This window comes from Elephas maximus, chromosome 3 (assembly GCF_024166365.1).
Source record: "Elephas maximus indicus isolate mEleMax1 chromosome 3, mEleMax1 primary haplotype, whole genome shotgun sequence".
Taxonomy (NCBI): domain Eukaryota; kingdom Metazoa; phylum Chordata; class Mammalia; order Proboscidea; family Elephantidae; genus Elephas; species Elephas maximus.
In genome coordinates, this window is record NC_064821.1 from 139154613 (window position 1) to 139178275 (window position 23663).

The 23663-nt window shown below is 39.8% G+C and overlaps 2 protein-coding genes across 5 annotated transcripts in view; both read right to left on the bottom strand.

The window, feature by feature from the left end:
• Positions 1-23663, bottom strand: part of LOC126071562 (guanylate-binding protein 1-like) — a 103054-nt gene that overhangs the window by 46724 nt on the left and 32667 nt on the right. The window lies entirely within an intron of this gene.
• Positions 1-23663, bottom strand: part of LOC126071559 (guanylate-binding protein 1-like) — an 81928-nt gene that overhangs the window by 2877 nt on the left and 55388 nt on the right. Inside the window, exons 1-7 of one of the 4 annotated variants that reach the window (XM_049875753.1) lie at positions 20748-20967; positions 20086-20213; positions 19091-19200; positions 18669-18865; positions 17792-18034; positions 16634-16914; positions 15791-16003 (exon numbers count right to left, since the gene is read on the bottom strand). The exons of the other annotated variants lie outside the window; for them this stretch is intronic. Of the exons in view, the coding sequence (XP_049731710.1) occupies positions 15791-16003; positions 16634-16914; positions 17792-18034; positions 18669-18865; positions 19091-19200; positions 20086-20213; positions 20748-20937 (1362 nt within the window). The 5' untranslated portion in view covers positions 20938-20967. Of the gene's footprint in view, positions 1-15790; positions 16004-16633; positions 16915-17791; positions 18035-18668; positions 18866-19090; positions 19201-20085; positions 20214-20747; positions 20968-23663 lie in introns of those variants that run through there. 4 annotated transcript variants of the gene reach the window in all.

The window sequence follows — 23663 nt, forward strand, 5'->3', positions numbered from 1 at the left end:
ATACTCCAGGCTTTCCAATCAGATCACTACTCAGAGTCATTTATAGAAGGCTGATATAGATATTAGGAGAAAGAGAGTCTAGGTTCTTTTTAGACTGAGGGCTCCAACTTTGAAGTTGTTGATGCTGTGGTCCCATATTGGGTGAGCTTGCTAGATACTGAAGCCATCATGGAGAAAGCAGAGTATAGAATGGAGGTAGAGGGAGAAAGAATGAAAGGGAAGCAATGGGTTGGGTGAGACAAAGAAAAGATGACATTTTTTGTAGTCTTGAATCCAGTTCTTAAAGCCAGTTTGAAGTCTAACCCAATGAATTACTATTTTTTCTTAAGTGACCATCTTTCAGTTTGTGTCCCTTGTATGATGGTTAAGGTTGGATGTCTACTTGGCTGGGCCATGATTCTTAGCAGTCATGATGTAGTTTAGTAGCTATGCAATGATGTAATCACCTCCATAATGAGATATGATACAATATAATCACCTCCATTGTGAGATCCGTTATGAGCAACCAATCATTTGAAAGGGAGTTTCCTTGGGTGGACTTTCTGGCTTTTGCTCACTCTGAATCCTACAGATGGCTCCTGTTCATCTCATCTCTGGTTCTTGGGACCTGAGCTAGTAGGTTAACTGCTGAACTTGGGACTTGTCAGTCTCTGCAGCCTGTGAGCCAGAGGCCTGTTGTCTGACCTGCTAATCTTGGGTTCACCATACCCTGCAGCTATGTGAGTCAGGAGAAGCCTCCAGCCTGACCCATGGACTTGGGGCTTTGCAGCATCTACAATTGTGTGAGCCATCTCCTTGATATAAATCCCTCTCTCCGTATATTTATATGCTTGTTCTTTACCTCCATTATGTAATATCACTCCGATTTCCTCTTGGTAATCAGAATCAATCACATCAGCCAATGTGGGAACTCTCTTTGCCTGTTGACCCAGAGGCGTAAGGAGCCCAAAGTGGCCAAGTGGCATTTTTAGCTTCCAGTTCAATGGAATTAGTGATGTGTATCCAGGTGGGAGCATTCCTCCCATTGGAGCTAAAACCTGTAGACCTGCAGAGTGTAACATTATGCCTATGGGAAACAACAATGATGTGAGTGGGTCACTAGTGGTAACAATGAGTGGTGCCGCTCTCATTTCCACCCCTTGATTCCTGGACCCATGAATCTTGGCTATGGGAGAAATGACACCCTGAGAAGTATTGCCACCTAACTGGCACCATAACTCTGTCTTTAGAAGGCCATTCCATCAGTCTATCAAGTCAGCTGCTTCAGAATGATGGGGAACATGGTAAGACCAGTGAATTTCATGAGCATGAGCCCATTGCCACACTTCACGTGCTGTGAAGTTAGTCCCTTGATCTAAGGTGATGCTGTGTGGGATACTATGACAGTGGATAAGTCCATGCATGATAGTTTTGGCAGAAGCAGCGCATGTAGGGAAAGCATATCAATATCCAGAGTGTTTATTCTAGTAGGAACAAAACGCTGCCCTTTCCATGATGGAAGTGGTCCAAAGTAATCAACTTGCCACCAAGTTGTTGGCTGATTACCTTGAGGGATGGTGCCATACTGGGGACTCAGTGTTAGTTTCTGTTGCTGGTTGATTGGGCACTCAGCAGTGGCTGTAGCCAAGGCAGTCTTGGTGAGTGGAAGTCCATGTTTCCGAGCCCATGCATAGCCTCCATCTCTGCCAGTATGTCCACTTTGTTCATAAGCCCATTGAGCAATGATGGGAGTGGCTCTGGCAAGGATGGCTGATTTCCACAGAATACATCATACTATCTACTTGATTGTTAAAATCCTCCTCTGCTGAGGTCACCTTTTGTTGAGCATTCACATGGGACACAAATATCTTCACTTCTTTGGCAGTGGAGTGGGTTTTCTTTGGCCCATTCAGAGAGGTCTATACACACACCTCTTCCCCATACCTACTTGCCTCAAATTTTGCAATCATGTTCCTACCAAGTCCCTGACCATCCAGCCAAACCATTGGCCACAGCCTACGAAACAGTATACAGTCACACATTTGGCCACTTCTTCCAAGCAAAGTGAATAACCAAGTACACTGCTTGAAGTTCTGCTTATTGGGAGGATTTCCTTTCAACACTGTCCTTAAAGAATGTTACAGAAAGGAGCTGGAGTGCTGCCAGTATCCATTTTTGAGTGGTGCCTGCATATCGCCCAGAACCACCTGTAAACCAGGCATGAGTTTTATCTTCCTTGATCAACTGATCATAAGGAACTCCCCTTGAGGCCATAGGTGGAGACTGGGAGATAGAAGGTAACGTGACAGGAGTGGAGACCAGGGGCATTTGGGCTACTTCCTCATGCAACTTCCTTGTGCCTTCTTGTCCTGTTTGGGCCCAATCTCATATATACCACTTCCATTTAATGATAGAGTGCCGCTGTACATGTCCAACTTTATGACTCTGTGGGTCAAATAACACTCAGCTCATGATGGACAGCTCAGGCCGCATGTTGACTTGGTGTCCCGTGGTTAAGCGTTCAGTCTCTAGTAAGGCCCAGTAACATGCCACAAGCTGTTGCTCAAAAGGAGAGTAGTTATCTGCAGAGGATGGCAGGACTTTGCTCCAAAATCCTAAGGGCTGTGCTGTGATTCATCGATAGGGGCCTGCCAAAGACTCTAAACAGCATCTCTATTGGCCACAGACACTTTAAGCAGCATTGGATCAGCTGGTTCATATGGCCCAAGTGACAGAGCCACTTGCTTAGTAGCCTGAACCTGTTTCAGAGTCTTCTCTTGCTCTGAGCCCCACTCAAGAGTAGCACCTTTTTGAGTCACTTGATAAATGGACCTGAGTAGCACACCCAAATGAGGGATATGTTGTCTCCAAAATCCAAAGAAGCTCACTAGGCCTTGTGTCTCCTTTTTAGTTGTAGTAGGGGACAGATGCAACAACTTATCCTTCACTTTAGAAGGAATATCTTAACCTGCCCCACACCACTGAACACCTAGAAATTCAGTGAAGATGGAGGTGCAAGGCGCCTGAATTTTTGTCAGATTTATTTCCCACCCTCTAGCACACAAATGTGTTACCAATAAGTCCAGAGTCATTGAGACATCCTCCTTACTAGGTCCAATCAGCATAATGTCATCAATATAATGGACCAGTGTGACATCTTGTGGGAGGGAAATTTGATCAAGGCCCTGTGGACTAAATGGTGACGTAGGGCTGGGGAGTTGGTATAACTCCAATGTAGGACAATGAATGAGTGTTGCTGGCCTTGCCAGCTGAAGCCAAACTGCTTCTGGTGGTCCTTTGAAACAGGTATAAAGAAGAAGGCATTAGCCAGATCAATACTGCATAGCAGATATCAGGAGATATATAAATTTGCTCAAGCAATGAAACTACATCTGGTACAGCAGCTGCAATTGGAGTCACCACCTGATTAAGTGTTTGATAATCTACTGTCATTCTCCAAGATCCATCTGTTTTTTTGCATAGGCCAAATAGGCAGGCTGAATGGGGATGTTGTGAGAGTCACCACCCCTGCATCCTTCAAGTCCCTGATGGTGGCAGTAATCTCCGCAATCCTTGCAGGAATGTGGTGTTGCTTTTGGATTACTATTTTCCTAGGTAGGGGCAGTTCTAATGGTTTCCACTTGGCTTTTCCTGCCATAATAGCCCTTACTCCATTTGTCGGAGTTCAATATGCGCATTCTGCCAGCTGCTGAGTATGTCTGTTCCAATTATGCATTCCTGAACTGGGGAAATTACTACAGGATGGGTTCAGGGACCCACTGGATCTACTGTGAGAAGGACATGAGCTAAGGCTCCATTAATAACCTCACTTCCATGTGTCCCTACTCTGACTGGTGGACCCTGGTTGTTTTGGGAATCCAGGAATTAGTGTCAGTTCAGAACCAGTCTCCAGTAATTCCCCCAAAATCTGATTATTTCCTTTTCCCCAATGAACAGTCACTCTAGTTAAAGGCCATAGATCCCTTTGGACAAGGCTGGGAGAAAGGTTAACAGTATAAATTTTTGGCAGTATAGTAAGGTCCTTCCTCAAGGGGACCCAGCTTCCCCCTCATCCAAGGGGTTGTGGATCTTTAAACTCGTTCTAGTCTGGGAATCGATTGAGGGGCCATGACTGTCTATCCTGGTGATTTGAGTTAGACTGCTGTTCACTTGACCTAGAATTCATGCATTTGTAGAGATCAAGTAAATATTTAGTAGATTTTCCATCTATTTCACTCCTAGGACCCCATGACTAAGTAGCCAATGCCGTAAGTCCAAAAGAGTCAGACAATTCTGGTTACTGCTTTAATGCTGCTGTCCATTACAGTAATCGTGCCCACCTTGTCTTTGTTGATTGAGTGCTGCCTCTTTACCCCTACTACCGTGGGGTCCAATAAGCACCACTGTAGTTCAGTGTCTTAATTCAGTTTGGGCAGTTCCCATTGTCTAATCTCACATAAAATACCAATCACAGCAGTCTTCAAGGATGCTGGGGTTCCCTTCACAAATTTGTTCCTCACGGCTGTGGTAAAAGTTGTGTCCTTTGGGCACTCCGTGTGTGAGTCTAACCTGATGAATCCACTCTAGCATACCATGTTTCCTAAGCCTTTGAAATCCTTCTTTTGCAGTATACCAAGGCAGGTCTGGTATTTCAACTTGATTTAGTGAAGACCAGGGCATAATCCATGCTTCAGGGACCCAGACAAATAAACTACTAGATACTTTCCTAACTTCCCAAGCTGGAACATTGAATGAAGAATCTGTGCTTAGTGGGCCCATATCAATAACTCAGACTGATCCATCTTTGTTTCTTGCACCGTTATCCAACACCTTTAATAGCCATTCCCACTCATATTCCCCAGGCTTTTGTTTGTACATAGAAAATTCAGGTAGTTCTTTTGGAGTGTAGCATACCTCCACCTGGGTTACACTTTGTACTTAACCTTTTGGGACTCACTGGGACGTAAGTCTAGTTATAGGTCTTTCATTATTGTTGATTTTGTGTTTGCTGAGTCTTTATATTTTTCTCTCTTTTTTTGTTTTGATGGGTAGGTTTGTCAGCTTCCTTTGTGGTCACCTTGAATTTTACCTTTGTTTTTCTAAATTTAAACCAATTTTTCATTTCTTGATATCCCCTTAAATTCCTCTCCGTGTGGAAGTTCTATGACTACACCATTTATTCCCTCTTTTTTGTTTTGACTTTGTCATCGTTTACATATCAACATCTCTAGTTCCCTATTTTCAGTCTTTTAGTTTTGATTTGTTTTTGTGAATTCCCTATTTGGGTTGATATCTGGTAGATCTGTCCTGTGTCCTTGTTGCCTGATGTTGTTGTTAGTTCTCTAACCAAAGGACTCCCTTTAATATGTCTTGTAATTTTGGTCTGGTTTTTACAAATTCTCTGAATTTCTGTTTATCGGAAAATGACCTAACTTCACCATCATGTTTGAGAGCTAATTTTGCTGGATATATAATTCTTAGCTCACAATTGTTTTCCTTCAAAGCTTTATATATGTCATCCGATTGCCTTCTTGCCTGCATGGTTTCTGCTAAGTGATCTGAGCTTAGTCTTTTTGGTTCTCCTTTGTAGGTGACTTTTCGTTTATCCTTAGCCACTCTCAGGATTCTTTCTTTGTCTTTGGTTTTTGCAAGTTTGATTATGATATGTCTTGGTGTCTTTCTTTTAGGGTCTATCCTGTATGAGGTTCATTGAGCTTCCTGAATAGATGCTTTCTCATCTTTTATGATATTAGGGAAGTTTTCTGCCAGTAAACCGTCAACAATTCTGTGTTTTCCCTTATCCTCACCTGTTCTGGTACTCCAATCACTTGTAGGTTTTTGATAGTATCCCACATAATTCTTAGGCTTTATTCCTTTTTTTTTTTTTCATTCTTTTTTCTTATTTTATCAAGCAAATTGGCATCAAGGGATTTATCTTCAGTCTCACTAATTCTGACTTCCATTGTCTCAAATCTGCTCCTATGACCTTCATTTGAGTTGTCTATTTCTGAAATTTTATTATTAATCTTTTGGGTTTCTAGTCGCTGTTTCTGTATCATTTTTTTAGCAGCCTGTTTATTCTGTCACTTTGTTCTTGTATGGTTTTATCGAGTTCTTCTATTGTTTTGTCTGTGTGTTCCTTGGTTTGGTCTATGTTTTGCCTCATCTCCTTCCTGATCTCTTGGAGAGCTCTGTATATTAGTCTTTTGAATTCTTTATCAAGCACTTTCATTTCTTTATCTTCCTCCAGAAGATTTTCTGGTTCTTTATTTTGGTTGCTTGCTGGAGCAATCTTGTTCTGCTTCTTTATGTGATATGATATTGACCATTGTCTCCAAGGCATCAAGAAGTTATTATATTTATTTATTTATTGTTTACTGCATCCTGTATTTTTGTTTTGTTTTGATATGTCCAAGTAGGCTGGGCATATGTGTTACTCTGGTTGTTGGCATTATTGAAGCTCTCACCTCTTGTCTCCAGGTGGCCAGAGGACCTACTAGGTATGTGAGCCCAGGGGTCTGTTCACTGTTCTTGTGGGGCGTGTGGTTGTTCGGGATGCTGGTGGGTTGTCAGTCACCAAGTGTATGTTGTGGAGACTTTCACCTACAGTCCTAGGCAGGCTGGGCTGTGTGAGAGTGTTCAGAGCAGACACAAGTCTTTAGTTGCTGTGGGATGTGATGTGTGGGGCAATGCACAGGACTGTCAGCTGCTCCCTGGTGCTCAGATAGAGGGTGTGCCCCTGTCTGCTAGGACATATAGGTGGGGGTTAGTGCAGCTGGTCCTTGGGCACCCAGTGTCATTGGCTAGAGGGATTGGAAGGTACCACTAATTCTCAGGCCCCTGTTGTGGGTGGCTAGATGGAGTGGGTGGTACCTCCAGCCTCCAGGCTCCTGGTTTGGGTGGGTGAAGCTCCTTAGGGAATGGGGCAGTGTCAAGTGTCACAAATCTGTAGCTTCTACTTGGCTGCTATAGGTGAAAATGGGCTTCAGGTGGATGCCCTGCCTGTGTTGTCCTATTGAGGGGTATACTGTTAGATCAGCCTGCAAGGCACTGGGACGGGGTGAAGGGTTGGGCTGAAGGGTGCTGCAAGTTCATGGACTCCCTATGGCAGTGGCTGAGTGAAAAAAAAAGGAGCTCATGGATTTGGCATGGGACTGGTGTTGGAGTAGGGAGGGAAGTAGGTGGGGGGAGGGAGTGCTCCTTGGCCATAGAGCCCTAGTGGGGGGAAGGGTAATGGTGCATGTGATGGGTTGGGAGCTTGCACTTAACTTTCTCAGGTCTGGTGTCACTCCTGTTTGGTTGTGGTGGTGTATGTAGATTCGCTGCTGCTTGGCTGCACCAGATGGGGTGGGTTTCAGCTTCGGATGTTGCTGCTTGCCTCAGCCTGTGTGTGCTGCACAGATTCAGCTGGCAGTTCCCCAGTGATTCCACGATCTGTAATTCCCCATTTCTGCTATTTTTGAATTGTCTCTCCTTCCACCTGCTGCTCAGTCTGATTCTTCAGCTTTGTCTGTGATGATTAGGGTTCTTAGATTGTAATATATATCCTATTCACTTGTTTTTTTTTTTTTTTTTAGGTCTTTGTCATAAGAGGGACAACACAAAGCATCTGACTATATGCCATCTTGGCTGGCTTAATTGATTATTAACCTAGACATGTGTATGACAGGTTTCACTGAGGGATTTGTATCTCATCAGGATCTCAGTGTTTTATGTGTTCCCTCCCCTAGACCAAGTGAGCTTATACATCCTTTCACTAAACCCACAGAAGAAAAGTAACAACCTGTCACTTAAACAAGAGAAGATATACTTGACACAGAATACCGTAGGGGCCAACAAATGTAGACCCTAACCTGTGGGAGCTTCAGCAGACCCTACAAGCTTGAATTGCCCTTTTGTTGTCATTGTAGCATCCAATGACCCATCTCAGACCTACTATATCAGAAAGTTTAGGGAAGAGCAGGGTCCAAAGACTCTTTATATTGAATAAGTTTATTTGAGGCACAGAGGGATTGAGGACCACTGGTGAAAGTAATATGCCTCCCTTGGGAGAGAGCTTTATTTTATGCCTGCAGATATTATAGAAAAAGCACTAAACCAGAAGTTAGATGAATTGGAATTGGGTCTAGACTCTGATGCTATCAAGCTAGGGAGTAACTTAGTTTTGCTGTTTCAGCTTTCTTATTTTTAAACGTTTAATAACGAAACCACTATTTGGTTTTGAAGTCAGAGTTATTATTTTCTACTGTGAGGTTTCTTTGACTATTATAAAAGTATTTTATTTACTTCTTTATGGCAATGTAGCTTGGAAAAGAAAATATAAGGCACATCTACATAAATGTTCTATCTAATAAGCTGTGGTCTCACCTGGTCCCCTATGAAATTTCAGTTCACATGAAGAAATACGGTTAGTAGCACCATGCTCAACTGTGGAAGGAGGCATTCTGTATCTGATGGGTTAGAATTGTTCAAGGTAATGAAGGACCTCAGATCAATCAGAAAAAGCATGGTTATGAATGTGGATTTAATGGCATCAGCTGCTTCCCTGCATTTCTCTCATTATATAATATTGTGAGACACTGCATAATTTTTTCAAGATCTTATATACAATCCAACTCATATTCTTTACAAATGTAAGCAACATAAGGCAGGTATATAGAGCTTTACACAATGTTCGTATAAAGCATAAGTCTGCAAACTATGGCCTTTGGGCACCACCCGGCTTTGAATATAAAGTTTTATTAGAATATAGCCGTGCCTATTCATTTATGTATTGTCTATGACTACTTCTGCATTATAATGGCAGAGTTGAGTAGTTGAGTCAAGGACTGCATGGCCTGTATATTCTTAAATATCTACTATCTGCCTCTTTTCAGAAAAGATAGCTGACCACTGGTATAAAGATCACAACCTTATTTTTTTGGTTAAAAATAGAAAACAAATCAGGAATACAATTAATGAAATATATTTAATTTCCATCTAGGAAAAATTATTAATCACTTTAGGAAATGTCATCCACTTACCTAGGACTTTTGACAATTGAGATAAAGGTAATATATACTAAGTAATAGCAAGTGTATTATTTTACTGGTCAAAATGTCAAAAACAATCTGTAATCTCTTTTGGGAAAATCAGCAAGCTTTCAAATATGACTGGTAAGAATTGGGAAAAGACAAGCATAAGCTTTAGGATTCAAAACAATCAAACGATTAAAAGAGCTCAATTTTCTAACAAATTTTCCATCACCATTTAAAGTGAATTTTACATACATTGGAATAAATGCACGATACGTAGTTGTCATCATGTTACTCTATTTAGTCCAGTGTCAATTGTCTGAAGTTCTAAAATGTCACAATTTATAATCTGGGTGAATGGAGCAAGAAGGGATGGTTTCCTTCTTTAGTATATTTGTACATGACCTAACTCCTACTCCAAGTAATGGTTTCTCTCATTTCCCGTGGAGATTATATAGAGATTCTAGATCTCTCTATAATGCTGTTTGCTTTAATTTGGAAGCCATCAGTGATGACTGGGTATTGCCAATGCCCAGAAATCACATTATTGCTCCCTGACTGCAATCTTCAACCAATGGAGAACTGTACCTTGTCTTCATTAAGAAGCTAGGATGGTTTCTTGTGCCATTGGGATCTATTGTATGCTTGGACAAATTGATGCCCAACTGTATCTTGAGACTTGTACCTAAGACTTTGATTAGTATCCATTTGTCAACTGTTGATCCTTTGGAAGAATAAACTTCCCCTGAATGGTACCAACTCATGACACCTCCTATGTTGGTATAAAGGTGAAATGCATACTTGTTACACAATTTAAAATCTCTTTAGGAAATGAACACAAATTCAATCATAGGCTATCTTTGTAAATTTTTGGTGTTATGAAAATGCAAGACCTAATTATTATCAAATGTAATAATATTTGTTCTAAATTCTAAAGCTGCTTAAGTTATGCCTTGATAAGAGTGACAGGAGAGGTCTATTCTTTAGATTTCTAACTTATGATACATTTTTCTTGTGAGTTTCTCTTCTCCTGGAGTTCGTGTATCTTATCTTGACACGCTCTCATGTCTCCTTGGAATCCTTCTTTGAGGAGTTGGGCCTGTTCCTAAAGAAAGATGAATGGAGACTTAATATAAGTGTAGCATTAAGTAAGATCTCTACCTTCTATCTAGTTTCCACATTTGTTCATTTTTTAGTATTTCATTTCTTCCTGAAATTTTTTCCACCTCTAACATTCATTATACTTTCCCTTGGGCATCCTACCTCTGTGATTACTTTTCCTGGGTCTTCTTTAGTTGAAGAAGGATTTTCAGCTCATATCTCCTGAGATATTGTTGAACCTAAAATACCAGTCTTAATCTTTCCTACTAATTGTACACAGTCTTTATGGGCAATCTTAATCATATGTTTGGATTCAAATCTTATCTACGAATTACAGACTCTTTTATGCACTCACCCACACACATACGATATACACACACAAGCATTCTCAAAATCTGATGTGGTGTCAGAACCTTGGATCAGGGAATTTTATCTATGCATCCACAGCTTGGCATGGATAGCAGAAGACTGGCAATGAAATCAGCATCACAGATTGGCCATACTGGATTTCTGCAGAGAATTCCAGGCTCAACGCAAACTTGGAGCATGGCAGAGAAAATAGTTAGGATAGGCAGATAGTCACACAGGTGTGGTCAAAGGGGTCAGAGGGTTGAGGAACTCTTCTGCTCATAAAGGTTTTCTTAGAGCTAAAGCCATACCTGGTGTGACATTAGGAAAAAACAAAAACAAACGCTGCAGACTTTACTAAGGGATGAAAATACATCAGATATCTTAGTAAACTATATGACCCAGTGAAAGTTATTTAATCTCTCTGAACCTGTGTTTTTCTTTTCCAATGGAATAAGGATATAGTAGCTCTTGCTTCATATAAAATGCATGTAAAAAACTTTTACAATGCCTACAATGCTAGTAGGTAATAGCTACCATTTACTGATAAAGGGGCCCTGCTGGCATAGTGGTTAAGTGTTTGGCTGCTAACCAATAGGTCAGCAGTTCGAATCCACCAGCTGCTTTTTGGAAACCTATGGGGCAGTTCTATTCTGTCCTATAGGGTCACTATGAGTTGGAGTTGGCTAGACAGCAACCAGTTTTTTTTTTCTTTTGTATGCAGGTAAAGGATCAGATTTTAACATAAATGAAAATAAAAAACTTAATAACCAGACATAGGCAGGGGCCAGGTGAGTCGGACAGCCAGAGATAAAAAATTATAAGCGGATAAACAAGGTCCTTCTGGGATTTGTGTTCTCACTGCCACAATAAGTTGTAATCAGGGAGAAAAACCCATTGCCATCAAGTTGATTTCAACTCACAGCAACCCTATAGGACAAGAGTAGAACTTCCCCACAGGGTTTCCAAGGAAAGGCTTATGGATTCAACCTACTGACCTTTTGGTTAGTAGTCATAGCTCTTAACCACTGTGCCACCAGGACTCCTGATCCGGGAGAGTGAAAAGAAAACAGAACCACAAGATGCTGCAATTAATTACCTTAAGTTTAAGATCTAGGGTCCTCATTTGCTCTTCCAACCACTGGGCCTTTTCCCTCTCCATCTTCTCAGTCAATTTTTTCACCGACTTCTGATGACTCTTTTCTTTCTGCTCAATTATCTGCTGATGCTGTACTTGGAGTTCCTGCAACATTTCTGCTAAAGCCTGGGCAGATTCAGCTTTTACCCGTTCCACTGAGGAGAAAAAGAAGAGAAAATCAAGTAGAGTTGCAGTGTTACCTCCTTTTTCTTTCCCATATATTTGTTATTGTTACTTCATACATGAAATTAGGATTCAAAACAATTAAACGATTAAAAGAGCTCAATTTTCTAACAAATTTTCCATCACCATTTAAAGTGAATTTTACATACATTGGAATAAATGCACGATACGTAGTTGTCATCATGTTACTCTATTTAGTCCAGTGTCAATTGTCTGAAGTTCTAAAATGTCACAATTTATAATCTGGGTGAATGGAGCAAGAAGGGATGGTTTCCTTCTTTAGTATATTTGTACATGACCTAACTCCTACTCCAAGTAATGGTTTCTCTCATTTCCCGTGGAGATTATATAGAGATTCTAGATCTCTCTATAATGCTGTTTGCTTTAATTTGGAAGCCATCAGTGATGACTGGGTATTGCCAATGCCCAGAAATCACATTATTGCTCCCTGACTGCAATCTTCAACCAATGGAGAACTGTACCTTGTCTTCATTAAGAAGCTAGGATGGTTTCTTGTGCCATTGGGATCTATTGTATGCTTGGACAAATTGATGCCCAACTGTATCTTGAGACTTGTACCTAAGACTTTGATTAGTATCCATTTGTCAACTGTTGATCCTTTGGAAGAATAAACTTCCCCTGAATGGTACCAACTCATGACACCTCCTATGTTGGTATAAAGGTGAAATGCATACTTGTTACACAATTTAAAATCTCTTTAGGAAATGAACACAAATTCAATCATAGGCTATCTTTGTAAATTTTTGGTGTTATGAAAATGCAAGACCTAATTATTATCAAATGTAATAATATTTGTTCTAAATTCTAAAGCTGCTTAAGTTATGCCTTGATAAGAGTGACAGGAGAGGTCTATTCTTTAGATTTCTAACTTATGATACATTTTTCTTGTGAGTTTCTCTTCTTCTGGAGATCGTATATCTTATCTTGATACTCTCTCATGTCTTCTTGGAATCCTTCTTTGAGGAGTTGGGCCTGTTCCTAAAGAAAGATGAATGGAGACTTAATATAAGTGTAGCATTAAGTAAGATCTCTACCTTCTATCTAGTTTCCACATTTGTTCATTTTTTAGTATTTCATTTCTTCCTGAAATTTTTTCCACCTCTAACATTCATTATACTTTCCCTTGGGCATCCTACCTCTGTGATTACTTTTCCTTGGTCTTCTTTAGTTGAAGAAGGATTTTCAGCTCATATCTCCTGAGATATTGTTGAACCTAAAATACCAGTCTTAATCTTTCCTACTAATTGTACACAGTCTTTATGGGCAATCTTAATCATATGTTTGGATTCAAATCTTATCTACGAATTACAGACTCTTTTATGCACTCACCCACACACATATGATATACACACACAAGCATTCTCAAAATCTGATGTGGTGTCAGAACCTTGGATCAGGGAATTTTATCTATGCATCCACAGCTTGGCATGGATAGCAGAAGACTGGCAATGAAATCAGCATCACAGATTGGCCATACTGGATTTCTGCAGAGAATTCCAGGCTCAACGCAAACTTGGAGCATGGCAGAGAAAATAGTTAGGATAGGCAGATAGTCACACAGGTGTGGTCAAAGGGGTCAGAGGGTTGAGGAACTCTTCTGCTCATAAAGGTTTTCTTAGAGCTAAAGCCATACCTGGTGTGACATTAGGAAAAAACAAAAACAAACGCTGCAGACTTTACTAAGGGATGAAAATACATCAGATATCTTAGTAAACTATATGACCCAGTGAAAGTTATTTAATCTCTCTGAACCTGTGTTTTTCTTTTCCAATGGAATAAGGATATAGTAGCTCTTGCTTCATATAAAATGCATATAAAAAACTTTTACAATGCCTACAATGCTAGTAGGTAATAGCTACCATTTACTGATAAAGGGGCCCTGCTGGCATAGTGGTTAAGTGTTTGGCTGCTAACCAATAGGTCAGCAGTTCGAATCCACCAGCTGCTTTTTGGAAACCTATGGGGCAGTTCTATTCTGTCCTATAGGGTCACTATGAGTTGGAGTTGGCTAGACAGCAACCAGTTTTTTTTTTCTTTTGTATGCAGGTAAAGGATCAGATTTTAACATAAATGAAAATAAAAAACTTAATAACCAGACATAGGCAGGGGCCAGGTGAGTCAGACAGCCAGAGATAAAAAATTATAAGCGAATAAACAAGGTCCTTCTGGGATTTGTGTTCTCACTGCCACAATAAATTGTAATCAGGGAGAAAAACCCATTGCCATCAAGTTGATTTCAACTCACAGCAACCCTATAGGACAAGAGTAGAACTTCCCCACAGGGTTTCCAAGGAAAGGCTTATGGATTCAACCTACTGACCTTTTGGTTAGTAGTCATAGCTCTTAACCACTGTGCCACCAGGACTCCTGATCCGGGAGAGTGAAAAGAAAACAGAACCACAAGATGCTGCAATTAATTACCTTAAGTTTAAGATCTAGGGTCCTCATTTGCTCTTCCAACAACTGGGCCTTTTCCCTCTCCATCTTCTCAGTCAATTTTTTCACCATCTCCTGATGACTCTTTTCTTTCTCCTCAATTATCTGCTGATGCTGTACTTGGAAGTCCTGCAACATTTCTGCTAAAGCCTGGGCAGATTCAGCTTTTACCCGTTCCACTGAGGAGAAAAAGAAGAGAAAATCAAGTAGAGTTGCAGTGTTACCTCCTTTTTCTTTCCCATATATTTGTTATTGTTACTTCATACATGAAATTCCTTGGATGATTTATCTTTCTCGGCAACCATAATGCTGGAGACGGTTTCAGGCGCAAAGAAACATCTTTGCTGTTCTTGCTCTAGTTTAATGACGTCAGATTTACCCAGTCAAGTTATTTAAACTTTAAGAGATTGTGAAAGCTATTTGGTCTCTTGACTGTCTCCTCACCTTCAATATCCTTTTCCTTTTCTGTGAGAGTCCGGTCTGTCTGTAGAATTGCATCCATCGCAGAGTCCTTAGACAGCAAGTATTTCTGTAGAATCTCTGTAGCCTTAGGAGCCAGAGAACACAGAGTTGGCAGTAGGAAATGGCTGTAAGCATTTGTTCCTGTGTTGTCAGCCCAACATCTTTTCCTCTAGGAACTGCTCCTCTTGGCTCTGGTGGGGCTGGCCCAGGAGAAGCCTCCCTGTCACAGGTGAGCACATGTTCCAGGCTGGCCAGTTAGATCACCCCCCTAATCAGAGTCATTTAGAGGAGGCTGATATAGATAGTAGGAAAAAGAGAGCCTCAATCCTTTTTAGAGTGCTCAAAAGGGCTCCAAGTTTGGAGTTGTTGATGCTGTGGGCTCATATGGGGAGAGCTTGCTAAACAATGAAGCCATCATGGAGAAAGAAGATTAGATGAATGGAGACAGAGAGAGAATGAATGAAAGAGAAGTGAAGAGTTGGATGAGAAATAATAGAGAAAGAGATGATGACATTGTATTCTTGGATCCAGCTCTCCTTAAAGTCAGTTTGAAGCCTAAACCAATGAATTACTATTTTGCTTAAGTGACCGTCCTTAGGCTGTGTCTCTTGCAACATAAAAGTATCATCAATACCAGCCATAATAGAGGGAAGGAGCCCTTGTGGGACAACAGTTAAGCCTTTGCATGCTAACTCAAAGACTGGCAGTTCAAACCCACCCTGTAACACCGTGGGAGAAAGACCTGGTGATCTGTTTCCATAAAGAATACAGCCATGAAAGCCCTATGAGTTGTTGTTCTGCTGTGTTAGATGGGTTTGCTATGAGTGGAAACTGACTCAATGGCACCTAATGACAACATAACAGGGGTTTACAACAACAACCTGGAGATCAATTTGATAATTAAATTTATAACTCAAATATGTGTTGAGTGTACTCCTTTTGATGAGCACCTAGGGCATACCTGGTTTAACAGGATCACTGTACATGTTTATTGAAGGAAAGAGTGCATGCCATGCAGAGAGTAAGGTCCTTTTGGGTGTAATTACCCTTGATCACACTGGTGTTTGAAAGAGGCACCTCTGCTGCAGAAATGACAAATCCTGGTTACCTGAATCCCTTTCCTGGGTTGCTGCAGGTACTTCTCCTTCAGCTGTTGTGTCTTCTCAAGGAGGAGATGATACCCCCCAGGTTTAGAATAAACTCCCTGCTTCATTTCCTCTTCTAGAGGACTGAAAATATCCTGAAGTAAAGCTGAGCAACGATTCGATGATGCTTGCATATTCTCTTTGCAAAAGTCATCCAGCTTTTTTTCTAGCTTGGTCTTTAATGTAAAAATAGAGAGTAAAGAGAACAACAGGGAAAAGATGTTAACAAGCCCTCAGAACTTCTGGAAAGGTTTCCCCAAAATGTCTATGACCCTAAAAAAAAAAAATGCGTACAAATACCCAATGCAACAATCTCCTTCCTCCAATTCTGACTTTCTACTGAATTCCCTTTCCATTGGAGATGATGTTCAGAGCGGAGAGTGCTAGCTTTATGCCGCACTTTTACAGGTGAGTTCCAGTTTCTCAAATTGGACCAGTGATTGCAGATGGACAAAATGTGGTACAATGTAAGCCTACTCAAAGTAACTAAGATTATAACCGTCCATGGTTTTGGCTATAATATGAAATTGGCCTAATATCAGAAGGCATTTATTTGGATTAGAAGTTCTGGTTGTTACTAAAATGTGTTCAGTTAAATTAACGGGAACATTATTAGCTTATTCCTGAAGCTGTGAGTCCATAATAATAAAATAGGTTCTCTTATTATAATTATAATTGGGTGGTTAATGTTTTAAAGTCTATTGAGAATTGATCCTCTCAAAATAAATACTCATTTCATTTATTAGTAGTATTTTGCTTTCTAATATCCTATTTTGTGTAAACTAAAGAGAGAGAAAAAAAGTTACCCCTAATTCCTTCTGGAATTTTTGGTCCACATCCTTGAAGGAGTTCTTCATGAAGACCTCGACGGCTTCTCTCTCACTGGCCCTGTGCAGGTCCAGAAGCTCCTGGAGGGTTTCCGTGGGCAGCCACACCTTCTGGCCCATCTGCTGGTCATAGTGGGCAATGGCCTTTTGCACTGCAGCCGAGTTCTCTGTCTGGGCCAAGGCCAGGACTGCGCTCTCCATGCAGGGCAGATCCCCACTGCTGATGGCATTGACATAGGTCTGTACCAGGCTCGCCAGACCTTCAATTAGAGAACAAATGATGATATTCACTGCAGGTGGTGTGAGGACACCTCTCCATTCTGTGTAATTCTGAACAAGTCTGTTAACAACTGTTTGCCCCACAGTACCAAAAGCATCAGCATTGCCTGGAAGCTGGCTAGAAATGCAGAATCTACGGCCCTGCCCAAGATCTACTGAATCAGAGCTGCCCTTTGACAACTTCCCCAGGTGAAATGCATACACACTGTCAGCTGAACATTCCTGTTCTAGATGAAACAGGCTTGTGTTTATCTAATGTTACATGCATTTTATCCTCAAGGACCATTAGGACAGGAACTATTCTTTCCTCATTTAGGTCTGTATCATCAGTCCTGGCCTACAGCAAGCATTCGATCAATGTTTGTGGGAGAAAATGATGTTATCTGAATTAAAATGATTGCTCCATTTTGTTCAGCCTAATTCATTCTTCCACAAAAACTTTCTGTGATGATGAAAATGTATATCTGTGCTGTCCGAAATGTTACCTATTAGCAAAATGTAGCTATTGAGTCCTTGAAATGTGTCCTTGTGACCTGAATTTTTAATTTTACTTAATTTACAGTTAAATATAAACAGTCACACAACTCTAGTGGCTACTGTATTGGACAGTGCAGGTCCAGCTGACTAGGTCCATATTGAGTGATAGAGTTTCTTTGCTTTGGCCTACCCTATATTTTCCTACCAAAGAGATTTGACCAACAAGATCTATTAGAAATGTTGGTACCAGCTGGATTGAACACCAGAATAGCAATACACTTTACTTTTCCCTAAGCTGATACTAATACTAGAAAAAAGGTGGACGTTATTTCACCCCATCTTATACTTAATAATGAGTAGAATGATTGGAAGAGCACTCACGATGTCCATTAACCTGGATGCCTCCTGAAAGAGTCTTGACCTCAGAATGGCTGAAGATGTAGGAACAGAATTCTGCAACTTGTTGCACAAATTTAGGATATAGCTCATTATCCGGCAATGTCTTGAGCTGGGCAAGCTTCGTCCACTCGGTCGGTAGATAGAAAGTAAAACATTTCTTCTTTGGGAAGAACTTCCGGACACAGAGTCGGGGCAGGTTAAAATTTTTATCTTTTTGGTTGGTGTCTGAAGAAAAATAAAAAGAGCATCTCCTAAGAAAGGGGCTGGTAAACTTTTTTTGCAATAGGACCAAAGAGTAAATATTTTTGCACTTTGCAGGCCAGATGGTCTCTTTCAAAACATCTCAACTCGGTTATTGTAACACAAAAACAACCCATAGACAATATATAAATAAGTGAGCACAACTGTATTCCAAAAAAATTTTATTTACAAACACAGCTGGCAGGCTGGGTTTGGCCTACATTCTGCCTGTGGGCTGTAGTTTGCCAACCCCTGGGCTAGTATACAGTTCTTGCTTGAATGTAAACTGTTTCCTTCCAAAAGACGTCTCTTCTATTCCTTATTCTTTGGCTAAATACAGCTTCACAAACCCATTGAGGGAGAGGAACTTAACCTGATCCCAGTAGAGGGAATGGTGAAAGAAAAAGAAACTTTATTTAGAACAGGGAAGTTGCTGTTGTTGTTAGTTGCCAAGTGGTGTAATTTAAAATTGAATCTATTAATTCAGATATTTAACAAACACTGATTCTTAGGAATTGCTAGCTGAAAAGAAATAGAAAAGTTTAAATATAAACAAACACTCAAAAATGATAGTTTCTAGTGTTTTGTGCTGCTCTTTCTAGCCATAAGTCCCTATTACCTGGCTTTAGCTTCAGGGAATTCTCCAAGTACTCGTCTGCTGTGATGGATTGTCCATTTGCTTCCAAGTCCAGGGAGAAATCTCTCAGAGTCCACACAAAGTCTGGAAAGAAGCTCACAAAGTCAGCTGAATCCTTGACCGGGTTTGCATCAGGTGAGGATTTTGCCCTGATTCGGCTTGACAGCTCTGTCACATAGCTGAATAGCTAGCTAAGGAAAAAATGGTAAAATTAATAGGGCCCCTCATCCTATATTAGTTCCACACATTCCAAAACTTTGATCTTGCCTTTGTTCTTAACCCATGTCAGTTTAGCAGCAGGTACATGGGCTCTTTCCCAGCACTGGATTCATAATCAGGCAGCAAGTTTATTAATACAGGTATCCCCTCTGGCTTTGGGGTTGTCCTTGACCATAAAAGGATACTGCAGTTGGTCCATGGCCTGCTGGTTGATGGTTCCTATGCTATTGTACACGAAGGTGCTGCTCAGGAGGATGGCCAGGGCAAAGATCCAGGAGTCATTCTCATTGTCTCCCTGGAGGTCAGAACACATTTGGGCTAGGAATATGTTCCATTCTCATGGAATTTACCAGGTTAGCAGTGGTAAAGTGTGCTTATTTAATTAGAGATATTTTAGGCTAATGATCTATGAAGGGAACACAAATCCATGTATAAATCATAGTCTGTCGGCTTTGGATTTTTGTCAATTAGTCATTAGTAGTTTTGGTTTCAATGATTCATAGTTTATCAGCTCACCAGGCCCTCTTATGACCACTGGCAGATAACTGCAAAATACTCAAGGTCAGTGGGCATTCCAAAGTCTTAAATACAATTTAATTTTTTTCTCTGTCTCTTTTCAATAGCAAAATTGGCTTATATAAGAGTGATACTACTTCCTTTTATTTTACTGATCAATTATTTTGTACCTGACACTTTACACTACCTATTAAACATTCAGAACACTACTGTGAAGCTGGTACAGACCTGTTATGTCCGTTTGCAGACCAGAAAGCTGAGTCTCAAAGAAGTCAAATAATTTGCTAAGGCAACCGAGTTAATAACAGAGTGTAGATTTGAACAGAAATTCTAAAGACTTCAGAACCCCAAAACTTAAGTAGTGTTCCCTGTAGGCTAAGACTCATGTCGTTGATTATATTTGTACTGTTTGTGCTACCGGGTTGATGGGCTTATCTCACGGCTTAGGGGTAATGATCTCCTGATCATCATGCTCTTGTGCTAGAATGTGGCTTATGAATACTTTTTTTGCTTCTGATTGCTAAACTTGGCCTCATAACATGTAAATGGGAATAAAAATTTATATTATGGTTAAGTGGAAGCTTTTTAATAATGAAAAACTAAATAGTGGAGAGGACATTCAGAAATGAGGGTCTTAATCCAAAATTGAATCCTCCTTCCTTACCTTCTCTACATCTCCCAGGCCCTCAGTGTCCAGCAGAACTAGGGTGTGGTTCGGCATCTTGGGGTGAGGCAAACACCACATCCAGATTCCCTTGGTGTGAGACTGCACTGTGGAGCCCAGGGAGAAGCCTGCCACGGTATATTAGGGATAGAGATTTAATAGCAGCAAATTCTTTAAATTGAGCTAAGAGTTAAAGTAACCAAGGCTAGGAGAGATGACTGAAACCACAACCAGTATTGCTCTTAACTAAAACCAGAAGAATAGGGAAATATCCAATACAGAATTGAAACCTTTTAGCTTACCTACTTTTTTTTTTTTAAAAAAAAATCAGTGGAAGCTTGCTATTACTGTATGAACATATTAGTAAATGTCTTATTATTTGAATTAATTATCTTTATTACTATCATACTCTATCCAGGAAAAGAAGATTTATACTTTTTTTTTTAAAAAAAAGGGGGTAACTAAAGCAAAGTGAGAACAGAGAGTGAGCTGACTCTTATCCATCAGAACAGCATGAAGACAAGTGTCCCAACTATGGAAGTAAAGTTAGTTTTCAATATTCCTCCCATCTCTATACTTTCTCTGCTTACATCGCCATATTTGATGTTGAACACTGTGAATAGGCAGGAGGGAATCAGCAGAGCTTTGCTGGTGCCACTTACCCTCTTTCTTGCCAGCTAGCTTGTTCATCAGGTAGGATTTGCCTGTGCGGTAGAGGCCCACGATAGCCACCACTACTACAGGCTGAGTAATGGCAGACAGGATCTTCAGAGCTTCCTGATTAATCATCAGTTGCTCATTAATGTTCTCAATGAGGCACATTGGGCCTGGCATGTGGATCTCTGAGGCCATGTTCAGGGTGTTACCTTGTCTGCAAGGGAAGAAGTGTGATGAATTGGAATTTTCAGTCTCTTTTTAATTAGATCGAGCTGGAGAATGAATAAGGAAGACCAAAGAAGGATTGACCCCTTTGAATTGAGAAAATTACATACGTTTTACAGAAGTAATCTACTAATAAAAGCAATGGTATGATGGTGATTTAGAGATTCACAAATCTTTTTCTTTCTTCTTCTACGAGCTTCTGTTTTTGTGTTCCACTTAGTTGTTGCCCTTTCATTCTACCTGTACATAAAATATATCACTTTTTATATTTCTTGTACTGTGGCAAATAAGTTTGACTAATTGGATAAAAATAAAACTTACACAAGAAGTAAAATTTACAAAATTAAATTTGCATTTAACTTTTGACGTTAACACAAAAATTTGTGTTTGAAAATTAGTACGTAAAAAACTTAATTTGGAACATGTATTTTTGTTCTTAGGTCTGAGGTAATTAAAAGAAATAGTACTAACAAGGAAGTTGGAAATAATTTCATTCGTTGTTCATACAATGTTTCTTGGCGGGTCCTTTGTAGATCTCCATGAGCATTTTTCTTCTTGAAATAACACTTAAAAACTTACGCACTCACTTTCTATCCTTTGATGCTGTGTCTTCAGTGTTCCTCCGACTACTGCTGATAACTGACTGGGGTGAGAGCCATTACAAAGAACATGATCTAAATACAAGGGCATGATCAATCTGAAGACGTGTTTTGGTTGGCTTTGCACAGGATAGGACCAGATACATCAGGAGCCACATGATTATAGTGCCACTTGTTCTTATGTGGTCAATTAGAGAACTGAATGTGAGGTTATACCCAATGGGTCCAAAATGAAAAGGAAAATATAATCCTTATCATATACAAAATTTACAAAATGTGCATTTTATTTCTTTGTCCAATTGCTCAACTACCATATTCAGATATACACACATAATTGATGTAGCTCCACTTCTTGACAAGCAAGTTTGTTTTGTGTGCCATAACAATATCAATCAATTTCTTAAAAGAAGGTCAGTCTGGAGGGAAATGGAAAATAAAATACATTTACATAATTTTATTACGTAAATATTAATTTATTTTCTTGAGGAATCGTTCAATTTCCTTACACAGAGATGTGTAAATATTCTGACAAAATATAAATGTAATGCTCTGATAAATGCCCTTTGTTGCTTTCTTAGAAGACAAATTTAGAAACACACTCATTGTTGCGAAGCAGAAACATATGTTGCATGAGAAATAATGAATTTTGCATACTCTTAATGTGCCTAATACCTCATTTATTAGCATATGTAGAGTAATATCAAGCACTAAGATCCGTGCAACAGACAATAAAACATGAAACTCACTTGATATATAAATTAAAACTTTTCATGTTAGATAAATATTAATATTTCCAGTATTTTTGGATGTTTGCTATGTTAGTTTTATATTAAATTATTATTCATGTTAGCGTTACATTAAATGCATGCTAGATTCCATCCACATGTATGTCAAACATATTTTAAAGTTAAAGTTATAAATATTATTGTTTACAAAACTTAGGGCTTGACTCTGTATGTAAATGCAGTATAGTTGTAATGTAACTTGATTGAATTCATTGGAATAATCAACTTAGTAGAGTTTCCTCGGTTTTGTGGGTCATCTGGGACTGGAGTTCCCCTTGGTCGTTTACCAGGACGTGCACAAGAGCATACCCTTGTGTTTGTATCTAAAGAAATATTGTTGTTGTTGTTCTTGTGTGCTGTCAAGCAGGTTCCGATTCACAGTGACCCTATAAGACAGAATAGAACTGACCTGTAGGGTTTCTTTACAGGACAGGTCACCAGGTCTTTTCTCCTGTGGGTGCACTAGTGGGCTGAAACTGCTGACGTTTTGGTTAGTGCTTAACCAGTGCACTATCAGGGCTCCTCAAACAATATTATATCTGACTAAATATAAAATGACCCAGAAACAGCGAAAATCTTCATTTTTTCCCAATGAACATACAATTTTTTTTGAAATGTAGAAAAATGAAAAAAATTCTTACATAAAACAATTTCTTTTTTAATTTAGTTACACACAAACATTTACAATTACACATTGTTATGGATTGAGTTATGTCCCCCAAAATATTGGAATTCTAACCCCTATACCTGTGTTGGAAACCCCAGAGGCATAGTGGTTAAGAGCTACAGCTGCTAACCCAAAGTTCAGCAGTTCAAATCCACCAGGTGCTCCTTGAAAACCTTATGGGTCAGTTCTACTCTGTCCTATAGGTTTGCCATGAGTTGGAATTGACTCAACTAGATGGCAGTGGGTTTGGTTTAGTTTTTATACCTGTGTTTGTAATCACGTCTGGAAATAAAGGTTGCTTTGTTATGTTAATGAGGCCTTATCAATGTAGGACGTGTCCTAAATCACATTAACTCTGACTTATAAAAAGAGCACATTAGATTTAAACACATACTGGAGAAGACAGGTGTCAAGCCAAGGAACCAAGGAATGCCCATGGCTATGAACAAGGAATTGACAGGGTCGAAACCCTCAGTTGGACTTGTAGCCTCTAGAACTGTGAGAAAATAAATTTCTGTTCTTTAAAAGCCACCCATTTGTGGTTATTTCTTACAGCAGCACTATGTAACTAAGACACACATTAATGCAGATAAAATAATTTTATTCAAACTCTTCAGTAGAAATTTTATCCTAAATCACATTACT